The 13199-nt window shown below is 42.9% G+C and overlaps 1 protein-coding gene across 1 annotated transcript in view; it reads left to right on the forward strand.

The window, feature by feature from the left end:
* The window catches only part of LCMT1 (leucine carboxyl methyltransferase 1), a 54733-nt gene extending 52522 nt beyond the window's left edge, over positions 1-2211 (forward strand). The window contains exon 11 of the mRNA XM_068524557.1: positions 1992-2211. Coding sequence (XP_068380658.1) covers positions 1992-2014 — 23 coding nt within the window. The 3' untranslated portion in view covers positions 2015-2211. The remainder of the gene's footprint in view (positions 1-1991) is intronic.
* Positions 2212-13199: the final 10988 nt, after the last annotated feature.

Consider the following 13199-nt stretch of genomic DNA (forward strand, 5'->3'; position numbering starts at 1 on the left):
TCCTCCTTTACAGCTGCCCCTTGTTGCCTGGCCTTTAATGTCGTGGGTGCCCTTAAGCTTCCTATCGATGTGTCTGACACATGGCCTTAGGCAGGTAGTCTGTACAAAACAAAGAACTTGGCAGAGTCAAGGACTGTCTCCTGTGTGAAAATTCCAGGTTGTTAATCATACCCCTTGGGCTTATCTTTCCGCTAGTTTATAAATTTACCCAGCTGGGCAGTTCAGCCCACAAAATCCATTTAAATTATTTTTTATTTAAAAAATCATTTATTAGTGTGTTTTTGTACTGCTGTCCTCCTGCACTTTTAAAAACTGTCATTTTTAGTAGGGACTTCGGAAACTTCTAAAAAAGTATGGCAAAGAAAAAAGAAATCACCCATATGCCCGTCACTCAGAGATAACCTCTGGCAGCTTTTCCCTTCCATTCTTTTTCTAGCTGTTGTTTTGTTTTTAGCAGAGTTGAATTTATCTATTTATGTAACCTTGATTCCTGATCTTTGTAACTTAATATTATAAGCATTTCTCCTTGCATTTTAATGGCTTTATAAATATTCTGTCATGAGGCTATGTCTGAATTTACTTAACTTTCTCACACTTTAAAAAATATAGGTGGTTTGTAATAGCATAGAGTTAATTCTAGTTTCTGTAAAGTAGCGATGTATTGAGCATTTTTTTGTAAGGGGCTTCTTTTCCCCACTTTGCGCCTGGCTGCTTTGTTGTATCAGTACATTAAGTCCCTTACATACAGACCTTCAAGGTGCGAACTTTCAAAGATGCAAACTTGCGTTCCATCAACCTCATGCGTGAGTGAAATTGCAGCTTGCCCTCTGTCTCCTATTGCTGACAATCCTTCAGCTCTACCATCTCCCACCTCCTCTCCCTCCTCCAGTCAGTAACTCCTCTTGCCTGTTCACTCGATGCCAGCCCCTGTATGCCAGCTGTTGTACTGTACTACTGTACTTTTCAAGGTACTGTACTGTAAGATTAAAAATGTTTTCTTTATTTTTTATGTTTGTTTTTCAAGTACTATTTGTGTGAAAAGTATTATAGACCTATAGTACAGTACTATATAGCCGATTGTGTTAGTTGGGTACCTAGGCTAACTTCGTTGGACTTAACAAACAAATTGGACTTAACGAACGCGCTCTCGGAACGGAACTCGTTTGTATGTAGGGGACTTACTGTACTTATATGTGTGTGGGGAAGAAAGAAAGAACTGTGTTTGCTTGAAGTTCAGCATTTGAAAGGCCAAGTTCCTAAAGAATAGGCTCTAGTACAAAACCTAGACAGATTCATACTAAGCAACCCTGCAACCAAGACTCTAGAAGATCAGGATGATTCTCCAATAATATAATTGCCTGCTAGAACAAAACTCAACACTCTTCAGAGGAAGATACTAGAATTCAGAGTCTCCTCAACTTACTATCTGCCATGTCAGTATACGATAAAAAAATTACTAGACATGTGAAGAAATAAATTGCCTACGCTAGTCTTCTTTATCACTGAATTTGACTCAGAGAGAAAAGGGTGAACAAAATTGCTAAGGCTAGTCACTAGCCCTTTGGCTTCTTTCTCACCAAAAACAGACCAATATTAATTTTTAAATGTTTAAGGTAAAAAGCAGAACACTCAAGAATGAACGCCTTAAACAAGTTGTCTGAATGAGAAGTATTATTCAGAAAAAAAAAAAAAGTTCAGCGTTTAAAGATAGACTTTCAGGTTTACTGCAGAGAGCCTGTAAACTGTTATAACGTTTCTCAATCCCTTTAAAACCACCCATAAACACAGTCTCATCCAACCTCCTGTCGCCTTGTGAAGTCTCATCTTACACAACCAGGAGGCCGGGGCTGCGGTGATCACACGTGTGGCTGGTGCCCCAGAGCCGGTCACTGTGGGCCTGGGATCCGGAGGTTACATTCTCCCACCTCTGGCTGTTTTCTCTGCCCCAATCTGTGAGAGTCTCTTCACAGCTTCTGTGTGTTTCCTCCCAGGCTTGAAGGAAATAACTTACTGATCTGTTCAAGACTCGTGCTGAGCCAGAGCTGAAGCCACTGACCTTTCTGGAGTTGAGTCTCCGAGTTTCCTGAGTGGTGGTTAGGCCTCGGCTACCAGTCTCCCCGCTCGCCGAGAGACCTCAGTTACCGAGGTGGTCGTACCGGTTCCTGTTCCTGTCGGCTTTTACCGTTTAAATAAATCTCAGTTGCCATTGTCGGTGTGTTGGTCCTCTGCTGTTTATCCTTTGCTCCCCTGGGTGGGCTGCGGTTCACCTCTGTGTCAGCTGGAACCAGAGGTCCTAACCCGACCTTGACCTTGGCTCACTCCCTGTGAATCAGACTCAGCTCATGCCCTTGCGTCCGTTGTGGGATTTACTCCTGTGTGCTCTTGTTTGCAGCACCCGACATTGCACTTGGCACCTTGACCAGATGTTGGAGCTCGTCTCTGCTCCCGTTTCTGCCCTTTCCTGCTTAAATCCGCCTTCACCTTGGTCATTGTGGCAGGATGAATGATGAGCCCCTGATCCCTCCAACTGTGAATATGTTACCTTATGTGGCAAAAGGGGCTTTGAAGCTGTGATTAAGGATCTTGGGATGGGAGATTACCCAAGAGCATCCAAGTGGGCCGGATGTCCTCACAAGAGTCCTTTCTTATAAGGGAAGGCAGGAGGGTCAGAGTCGGAGGAGAAGGAGGCATGTGACGCCAGAAGCAGAGACTGGAGTGATGCGCTTTGAATGTGGGGGAAGGGGTGGAAGTGGAGGAGTACAGGCGGCCACCGGATGCTGAAAAGGGCAAGAGAACATCTCACAGCATCCAAAAGGAGCCAGCCTTGCTGACACTTCGACTTTAGCCCAGTGAAACTGGTTTCAGATTTCTGACCTCCAGAACAGTAAGAGAATAAATTTGTGTTGTTGTAAGCTGCTAAGTTTGTGGTCGCTTGTTACAGCAACAGTAGGAAACTAGTACAGTTATGATACAGATTAAAAGGGGCCCTGGAGACCTGGCCTCCAATTCAAAGACATAAGGCCTGTCCACACCTAATGTAATTTTTGGTTATGTGACTGGGGCTGTGAACCTGAGCCTGTGTGTGCAGAACAGCAGTGAGGCAGCCCGCCGGCCCTCTCCCGTCCGAGGGAGATCACGGCCCCTTACTAGAGACTTGCAGAGTCTCTAGATCAGCTTTCCCTACAGTGTGGCCTGTCCCCCGTTACACAGCAGCACGCCTGTTGACAGGGGTCCGGGCGGTGACACAGCGTGAAATGACAGTGAATCACCCGGTGAGAAAGTCAACTGCCTTTTCAGTAAGGTCTTAAGGACCTTTCAGATCTTAAGAAGTCCCAGGAGAAGATCTCAGGCTGGTGCTGGTGTGTCTTTAACACTAATGCCATATTTACTAATCCATTGTTTTTGAAACCGTGTACTAGGCCATTAATGGATGGTGACTCCATGTAGGGAATCAAGTCCCTTATTTTAAAAAGATACGGACTAGAACGGAAAATGTCATAGCACGTTGTCCGATACGGACTAGAACGGAGAATGCCATAGCACATCGTCCGTAGTAAGGGTGAGTACTTTTTTTGTAACTTGTTTCACTTTTATGTGTGTATACACTACCATGTTAGCACTGTTTCTAATGTTTTGGTCTGGGTTTTGTTTTTTAATTGAAGTGTAGTTGATTTACAATGTTGTGTTAATTTCTGCTGTACAGCAAAGTGATTCAGTTATACATGTGTATACATTCTTTTTTATATTCTTTTCCATTATGGTTTGTTACAGGATACTGAATGTAGTTTCCTGTGCTATCCAGTAGAATCTTCTTGTTTGTGCATTCTGTATGTAATAGTTTGCATCTGCCAATCCCTACATCCCAATACTTCCCTCCCCCAAGCCCCCTTCCCCCTTAGCATTGGTTTTGGTTTTGATCACAGGTGGAGGTCAGAGTGTTATAGCATTTCTCCAACTGAGGGAGCGACGCATTTGGCTAGGATTTTAAAAACTTTGCTTGGCTTCAATTATATTTCTGTTTTTCCTTGCATTTAGTTTTATGGAGTAGTTCTGTTCAAGGCTAATGATACGCCATTACTATTGATGGTTGTGTTATAAAATATCCCTTAAAGCACCTGTCTATTTCATTTTAAAAGCGAGCCCATTTAAAGACCGTTACTAAGAAGATAATGGTAGAGCTACTGCACGGACATGCAGAAATCAGGGAGGTGATATATTTGGAAATACTGAAGTTGAGAAGCACCACATGACGGAATGGTTATCTTATAACATTATAGAAACCTTACAGTTTCTCACGGGAGTGTAGGGGGTGTCAGGGGCAGAGGATCTCACCACGGGTTAGCTTTCATGCCCTCCCTCTCCCATACCTCCCACGACTGAGACATGCATTCCAAAGCGTGCTTTTGGCTTTTCGAATTGGGACTTGGAACTCATTTCCCCCAGGAGTTACTGCCTCTCACTGCCTCTCCTGTTCTCCCACGCACTCATCTAAAACCTCTGGTAATCCTTTCTACACACATGGCTGAACTGAACCGGCCCTTGGGAAGGACATCAGTGACGTTGAAACCATCGCACCCAGTGACCCCTTCTCCGTCCTTGGCTGTCTCAACTTCTCAGTAGCATCTGACATGGGCAACCGTCTCTATCCTTGCAACGTCCTCACTGCCAATAAATGATGGAACTGGATTCGAAACCAGGCAGGTTGGCTCTGGGACTTGTGCTTTTGACTACTACATTATATATTATCCCTTCTCCCCTTGCCCCAGACAGCACATAAAAGTTCCCCACCATCACCATTCCTTGAGGGTGTGGTTGCCCTGATGCCTCATTTCATTATTTCTGATAAATTTTCACAATTTATTACATTGGCTTATTTCCTATTTGGGGACTGTCCCAGGTGCCATTGATGAAAAGTGATCCTTTTCTCCAAAAATCTTAGTGAGGCTTTTGAATATTTAGTAGAAGAAATGGCATTGTTAAAAAAAAAAAAAACCTATGTTTTCCTCTAAGAGTTTTATAGTGTCTGGCCTTACATTTAGGTCTTTAATCCATTTTGAGTTTATTTTTGTGTATGGTGTTAGGGAATGTTCTAATTTCAGACTTTTACATGTACCTGTCCAGTTCTCCCAGCACCACTTATTGAAGAGGCTGTCTTTTCTCCACTGTATATTCCCGCCTCCTTATCAAAGATAAGGTGACCATATGTGCGTGGGTTTATCTCTGGGCTTTCTATCCTGTTCCACTGATCTATATTTCTGTTTTTGTGCCAGTACCATACTGTCTTGATTACTGTAGCTTTGTAGTATAGAAAAATGGAAAACTACACAGCAACCAGAAGAAATTAAGTTCGGACATGCAACAAGATAGATGAATCAAAAATAAGTACACTGAGTGAAAGAAGCCAGATAAAAAAGAACACATGCTGTTTGATTCCATTTCTATTTCTTAAATTTTTAATTTTTTGCACAATTTTTAAAGGTTATACTCCATTTACAGTTATTCCAAAATATTTCCTATATTCCCCGTGTTGTACTATACATCCTTGTAGCCTATCTCACATCTGATACTTTGTACTTCCCACTCCCCAACCCTATATTGCTCCTCTCCCCTCTCCCCACTGGTAACCACTAGTTTGTTCTCTATATATTTGGTTCTATTTCTATAAAATTCTAGAAAATTCCAACTAATTTATAGTGGCAGAAAACAGATTAGTGATTGCCTGAGAACAGGAACAGGGTCATGAGGAAAATTGGGGGATGATACACATGTTCACTGTCTTGATTGTGGAGCTGGTTTCATGGGTGTATACGCATGTCAAAAGCATCAATGGTATACTTGACCGGTAACTTATTGTCTACAAGTTGTACCTCAACAGAGCTGTTTTAGAAATAATTTTAAAAAACCCAAATGAGTCTCTCAAAAGATAGTTCTAGTTTCTTTTTTTAGCTACTTTACCTCTTATAGAGATATTTTTTCTGTAAAAGCATAAGCTCTGGAGTTAGCAAACCAATTCTGACCCTAATTACCTCTGACCTTTAGTGAGTCACTAGATCTTTGAACTTCAGTTTCCTCACCTGAGAAATGGGGACAACACCCGCCTCACAGGACTGTCATGAGGAGCCAGCAGGGTGGTGTTTGTTAAATGCTCAGTACAAGCCCTGGGATAGGGCTTGCTGACTGTTAACTTGTATTGGTTTTTGTTTGTTTGTTTGTTTATTTATTTATTTATTTATTTTTGGCTGTGTTGGGTCTTCGTTTCTGTGCGAGGGCTTTCTCTAGTTGTGGCAAGCGGGGGCCACTCTTCATTGCGGTGCGCGGGCCTCTCACTATCGCGGCCTCTCTTGTTGCGGAGCACAGGCTCCAGACGCGCAGGCTCAGCAATTGTGGCTCACGGGCCTAGTTGCTCCGCGGCATGTGGGATCGTCCCAGACCAGGGCTCGAATCTGTGTCCCCTGCATTGGCAGGCAGATTCTCAACCACTGCGCCACCAGGGAAGCCCAACTTGTATTGTTATTGATGACAATTCAATTATTGGAGTAAAAAACAGCAGAGTGAAAGCTTCTGATTTTTAAAGGCAGTTTCTAAATTAGCACATTTTTATATTTTATGGGGATAAAATGTTACAGGCGACAACGTAGAGATTGAATTCAGTGTTCTCTTCTTAGGTACCATTGGTTCACCTACAGATTTCCTCTTGGTTATATCCAGAAGGTAACTTCCTAAAATAGATTGGGTTTATTTTTAACTTTTTATTGAAGTACAATGTACACACAGAAAAGTACACACATCGTTATTGGCTAGATGAATTTTCACAAAGTGAACTCACCCTGTGGCCAGCATCCAGATCAAGAAATAGAAAGTGATAGATTCCCGAAGTCTCCATGTGCCCTGTCCGAGTCACTACCTCCCAAAGCTAACAGCACAGTCAGCTTTGCTTATTCTCGAACTTTCTGTTCCACTGTATGCACTCTTTTGCATCTGGCTTCTTTCACTTTGTTTGTGAGATTCATCCAATTGCTAGCCAGTCCGCGTGATTCACATTTTCATGATACTTTCTCTCTTACACCCTTTAAAAACATTATCATATCTTTGTTGAGACTTGAAGGATGAGAAAGTTTTTGTCAGAATTAGGGAGCAGTTTGGGTAAAAGAAGCAGACTGTCCAAAGGCTTGATGCTGAGTAGAACAATGGGATGTTCAGGATACTGAAAATAGACATTCATTCTGGGGTAGATGTTTTCATAATTATGACCATTCAGATAGTTCTCAGCTTTTTCTACCAATAAACGATAATGAAATCAATGTCCCTGTACATATACTCTTACCAATTGGAGTTTTTATTTCTATAGGATCAGTTTTTCAAACATAAGGCTCGCTGGGTCTAGGGGTAGGTGAATTTACAGATTTAATAAATATTGCAAGATCGTGTTACAAAATATTGTAGTAATGCACACTCCCCCCCAAAAATGCATGGGTTTGCCTATTTTCTCCCTCTTTGTCAGTACTGGATGTTAATCACGTTTTAAAATTTTCTGTTCTGTTGCTTTCCTTTGAATTTTTTTCTGGCTATTATCTTTTCATGTTTGCTGACCTTTTAGATTTCCTCTTCTGTAGAGCTATTTAATTTTAATAAGTATTACTATCCAAATAGTAGAGAAAATGAGAGAACCAAAAAAAAAAAGTCAACAATATGAGAACATTCTGATTATCATATGAAATATGCTCATAGTGACAAGCTCGTCAGTAAACAGTAGACATTATTACTACCATTTTAACTGTTGTTCCAAACATGCAGATGGCGAGCAAATGAACCCTTACTGCTGAGACTTAGTGGACTGCTCCTTCAGTCCAATGACTTTCTGGCTGTAATAAGTTCTGACGTAGCCAGCATGTCTGATGTCTGGTTACCAGTGACTCCAAAGACGTCAGCATTTGAACTGGACACTGCAGGGGAGAAAATAGGGTGCTGGTGGCTTCTACAAGGAAGGAAGGAAGGTGCTCAGGTTCAAGCTAAACCTGCGATCTGAGCAGTGAGAAAGGTGAAAACGAGACTCATTTCCAACAACAAACTTGCCCTGGGCTCCAAGTGAGTGATCATACGTTGAAAACAATGGCAGAGCTATTTAGATAGAAATAAAGCCACAGTTTCAGAAGACAGTGAGGGGTTCTGAGACAGGCTGGGACCTGGGATCCTTTGCTGCAGTGCTTGAACCTGGACAAATGTCTCCTGGAGCAACAAAATACAAAGAAACTATACGGGACTAAAAATAACTGTGAGTATGTGCAGTTGGGGCAAATTATGAACAGCAAGATACAAAAAGACCAAAATCCAGCTGCCACTTCTGAGGTGCTGGGAGCAAAAGCAGGGTCCTGCGCATGATCCTGCACACAGCACCACCAAGGGGGTGGGCAGAGCACCTAAGCTACCCCTCTGGCCCGACCCACCAGTGCGCCCTTACATTTATCCTATTTATGGAACCAGCTCGCCCCACCGCCCTCCCCCGCTCCCGCCTCAGGGAGCGAGCAGGGGAACCTGTTACTTGTTTTCACTCCCTCCTGCTGCAGCACGAGTCCCAATAAAGCCTTGCCTGAATTCCTTGTCTGGCCTCTTATCAATTTCTATTGATTAAAGTGTCCAAGAACCCGGGTCAGTAACAGTTCTGCTTTAAGCTTCTGTGACTGTCCACAGCGCACAAATCTCAGGATCAGCCTGAGTTATCAAGCATCTGCATTACTACAAATAGTGACTTGTTTTAAGAAGAAATTATTAGACCGAAAGCCCAGTATCTTTGGTATATTGGGAGGGAGCTTATCAGCCATAAATGTTCTCTGCTGCAAAGGATAGAAAATTCAACCCCCAGTGCCTGAAAGAGAAAGACATGTATTATTTATTTCAGAGGCTCCCAAACTTTCTTGGTTCATGGTGTTCCTTGGACAAAAGGAATACCTAATAGTTGTATTTATTAGTTAGGTCCAAAAAAACACTTAGTATTTATGGCCTAACTACTTAGTGGCCATTTAAGAAAATACACGTACATTGAACGGAAAAATACCTTATTTCTATTTTATTTCATTCTTAAATAACTATAATTAAATAACTCAATTTAACTGCATTCTTAATAACTTTCATTTTTAAATGCTACAGTTGCGTACCATGGGATATGTATGCCTTTGGGGCACTGCACAGGTTCTCAGGCCTTGGAGTCAGATTGGACACTGCCACTCTCACTTCCTTTTCCACACTGATTTTCATGCAGCACTTGTTTTTCTTTATTATTATTATTAATATGGCAACACCCATAAAACCAGGTTTGCAAAGATATGATGTAATTGAAAGGAATGTAGGGCCATCTAATAGAAAACTGTGAACTACCTTGAGCTAGTAATTCACACCCTGTCTGAGAGATATTGAGCATCAATTTATTTCCCTTGAAAATTAAAATATCCCACAGCCGCTTTATGAATTCACTCTCTCTGGGGTGCTTTCTGGGAAGTGCACGTTTATTTAACAAGAAGTCTGGAGTAGCTGGTCTTGGGGTTGTCTGGTGCCTGGGTGGTGTCATCAAAGATCCACACTTCTGGCCAGTTGCACCTCATGATCTCAAGGTGGCTGCCATGGCACCAACATCACGTTTTTTCCACAACAGTGCATCAAAGGACAAGCTTGATGAAGCAAAGATAGACGCATTGAGGCCCCAAAGTAGGACAGGGCAACAGCAATGGGAATGGTCCAGCTAAACATGACAAATGTCTGGTCAGCAAATGTCACAGCCATGACATTACTGCCAAGGACATCTGAAATGCTCAGAACTGTGTAATAGGCCTCATTGGTCAGGATGTAGATGAGTGTCACAATTGGCATAGAAATCCCAATGGCCAGGGGCAAATTTCTTTCTGGGTTTTTGATTTCTTCTGTTACAAAATTAAGGGTGTCCCAACTTGAGTACGAGAAAGGGCAGAGTACTCTGAAAGTGCTCAGAATGTCCCTGGCACAATTTAACAAGGCCCATGACAATGACGGCAATTAGTGCCAGGACCATGGAGTAAGTGAACATGTCTTGCACACGTGTGCAGCCATCAATATGAGAAAGGAGGATAGAGTGGTTTGCCAGGATAAAATGCAACCTGCTTTTATACTCCGTTTGGACCTGGTGGTGGATGGCAGACAGGTGCCGACAGATGCAGAGATGTCTTAAAATGTTTCTATGCAAACAAAGATAAAAATTAGAGGCTTTGGTCATGTCAGCCAGACCTGGGATTGGAAGGCTGAAAAGTTTTCCAGTCAAACAATTTCTTAGGAAGACATCATTTCCCTAGTGTACTAGTTATCCTGGTGGTTTGGGAGACCAGTGCATTGCATATGGAGACATCAGGCCACACAAAAATCTCACGTTGTGGAAATACATTGTTTTGCTTGAATGACATTCAGATTTTCTCAGGAGAACCACTGGTTTTGGAGCTACTGAGTCCAATCCTGGCTCTCGTTGGGGAGGGGCATGCAGCAAGGACTGACAGCTAGTTGGCCCAGGAGTCAGGGAGGACAAATATCTGGATCTGAGATTTGAGTGAGCAGTAGAAGTTGGCCAAGAGGGCAAAAGAGAACTCCAAGCAGAGGGGATGGCGTGGGCAGGGAGGGGGTGAGGGTGCAGGGCTCACCTGACAAATCCTTTATGGTGGTTCATGTGGCAGGAGTTGAGTCCAGGGCAGGCCTGTGTGGCTGCTATGGGAGTTGAGTTTGGCACTGACTGCCACAGAAGGTGCTAGAAAGTTTGAAGTCAGGGAAGGATGGGATTAGATTGACAGGCTGGGGAACAACAGCAACCACCATGTGGTGTGGCAGAAATTTCTGGGCGTTCACAAAATGCCTTTCTTTTTCCTTCTGGGCACACCGCTAGACTGTGTTTCCCAGACTCTTCTGTGGCCAGGTGAAGCCATGTGATTGAGTTCTAGTCAATCAAATATGGAAGGAAGTGGTATTTGCCATTTCTAGGCCTACCCCACAAACCACCCCCTGCACAGTCCTCCACATTCTCTTCCCCCACTGGCTGGCTGGTGCAGACGATCTGAGGACCTAGATGGTGGATCTCCAAGATGGAAGTAGCCTGGCTCCCTGAGTCACCATGTGATGAAGGGCCTGCTATGGACTATTCTGTGAACAAGGAATCAATTTTTACTATGTTAAGCCATTGAAATGTTGGGGTTATTTGTTACGTGCCTACTCTAACTAATGAGAACCATAATAAGAGCTACTAGTTACTGGGCACCTGCTCTGAATTGGGCACTGTACTAAGGGCATTGTCTCACTTAATCTATACACCAATTCTATGGGGATGGGTACCACCATTAGCCCACTTTTACAGGCAAGGAAACTGAGGCTGAGAGAGAAGCTAGGGGGCACAGGTGGAGAAGCTTGATCCCCAAACCTGGACCCAAGTGCCAAACTGTGCCCTGCTGGTTGCCAGTTTTAAAGGAATGGATTGAAATTGGGTGAGGCATCCGACATAGGGAACAGACTTGTGGTTGCCAAGGGGGTGGGTGGGGAAGGGATGGACTGGGAATTTGGGTTAATGGATGCAAAATATTTTATATAGAATGGATAAACAACTAGGCCCTACTGTTTAGCACAGGGAACTATATTCAATATCCTGTGATAAACCATAATGGAAAAGAATATGAAAAAGAATGTATATCTATGTATAACTGAATCACTTTGCTTTACAGCAGAAATTAACACAACATTGTAAATCAACTATACTTCAATTAAAGAAAAGAAAAGAAATTGGTTGAAGCAAGAAGACCAGATGAGGAGCTGTAGCAATACCAGCTGGGAGTTCCTACCTGTGAAGTGGGAAAATAATAGACTATTGTGAATATTAATTATTGAAGGAATGCATGTGTGGTGTCCAGTGCAGGGTCTGCCGTTGGCAGGTGTATAATGCATATTTAATTTTTTTTCAAGAGCCTAGGTAAGAACCAATGAAGGCTTGGGTGAAAACAGTAGAGAAATATTCCGGGAGCAGCACTTGGCAGGACTTGGGCCAAGAATGAGGGAGATGGGGGAGTTGAGGGTTGGACAACGATCTTATGTTGCAGGGACATAGGAGGAAGGGATTAAGAAACATCTTGTACGATGTGCTGTGGGTGCAGAGGAGGGAGAGAGCAGGTCTCAAGATAACCAGCAAGAAGAGAGCAGCCCCCAAACCTTCTGAGATGTGCAAATGTTCAATAGAGGCGCTGCGTTCCCGGGCCTCGAGCTGAAAAGAGCTCTCAGCAAACTGTCAAACCCTTGTCCAGATGCATCTACTTCTGTCCTGAAGCAGATGCTTTTCATCTACACGATCTTGAGCAGGTGCTTCAGCTTCTTTGTGCCTCGTTTTTATCATCTGAAGATGGGGATAAGAAGTCATAGGACTTACAGGGTTGTTGTGAACCTGTGCAGAGTGCTTAGCACAGCGTTAGATACGTAATGGGTTATCAATAAATGGCGGAAATTTTCACTAAAATTCTCTTATCCCTGACATTACTTCTCTATCTCTACATGCAATGCTCAGATAATAGTTACATGAACATCGAACAGCATCTTTGTCTTGTTCACTGCTACATTTCCTGCCAGCTCTTAGGACAGTGGCTGGTTCACAGTAGGTATGTAAATATTTGTTGAATGTATGAGTAAGGAAACCCATCTCTCTTTCCTTCCCTTCCTCCCTTCTTTCCTTTCTTTCCATCCATCCACCCATCTGCCCATCCTTCCATCCATCTCTTCTTCCGTCATCCATCCATTCATCCATCCATCCATCCATCCATCCATCACCTTAGAAAGGCTTAACCCACAAGTTTTTTTTTTCAATTGTGAGTGTAGTGGCTTTACCCACAGGTTATTTTTTTTTCAATTCAAAATATGTGTAACACAAAATTTACCATTTTAACCATTTAAGTGTATAGTTCAGTGATATTAAGTACATTCATATTGTTGTGCAACACCTCTAGAACTTTTTCGTCTTCCCCAACTGAAACTGGGTACCCATCACACAATAACTCCTCATTCTCCCCTCCTCCCAGATCAAGGCAACCACCATGCTACTTTCTGTCTCTATGCGTGTGACTACTCTAGGTACCTCATATAAGTGGAATTACACAGTATTTGTCCTTTTCTGACTTAGCCCACAATCACAAAAGCTGTGTGATCCTGGGAAACTTAAC

Source organism: Eschrichtius robustus, chromosome 16 (assembly GCF_028021215.1).
Source record: "Eschrichtius robustus isolate mEscRob2 chromosome 16, mEscRob2.pri, whole genome shotgun sequence".
Taxonomy (NCBI): Eukaryota; Metazoa; Chordata; class Mammalia; order Artiodactyla; family Eschrichtiidae; genus Eschrichtius; species Eschrichtius robustus.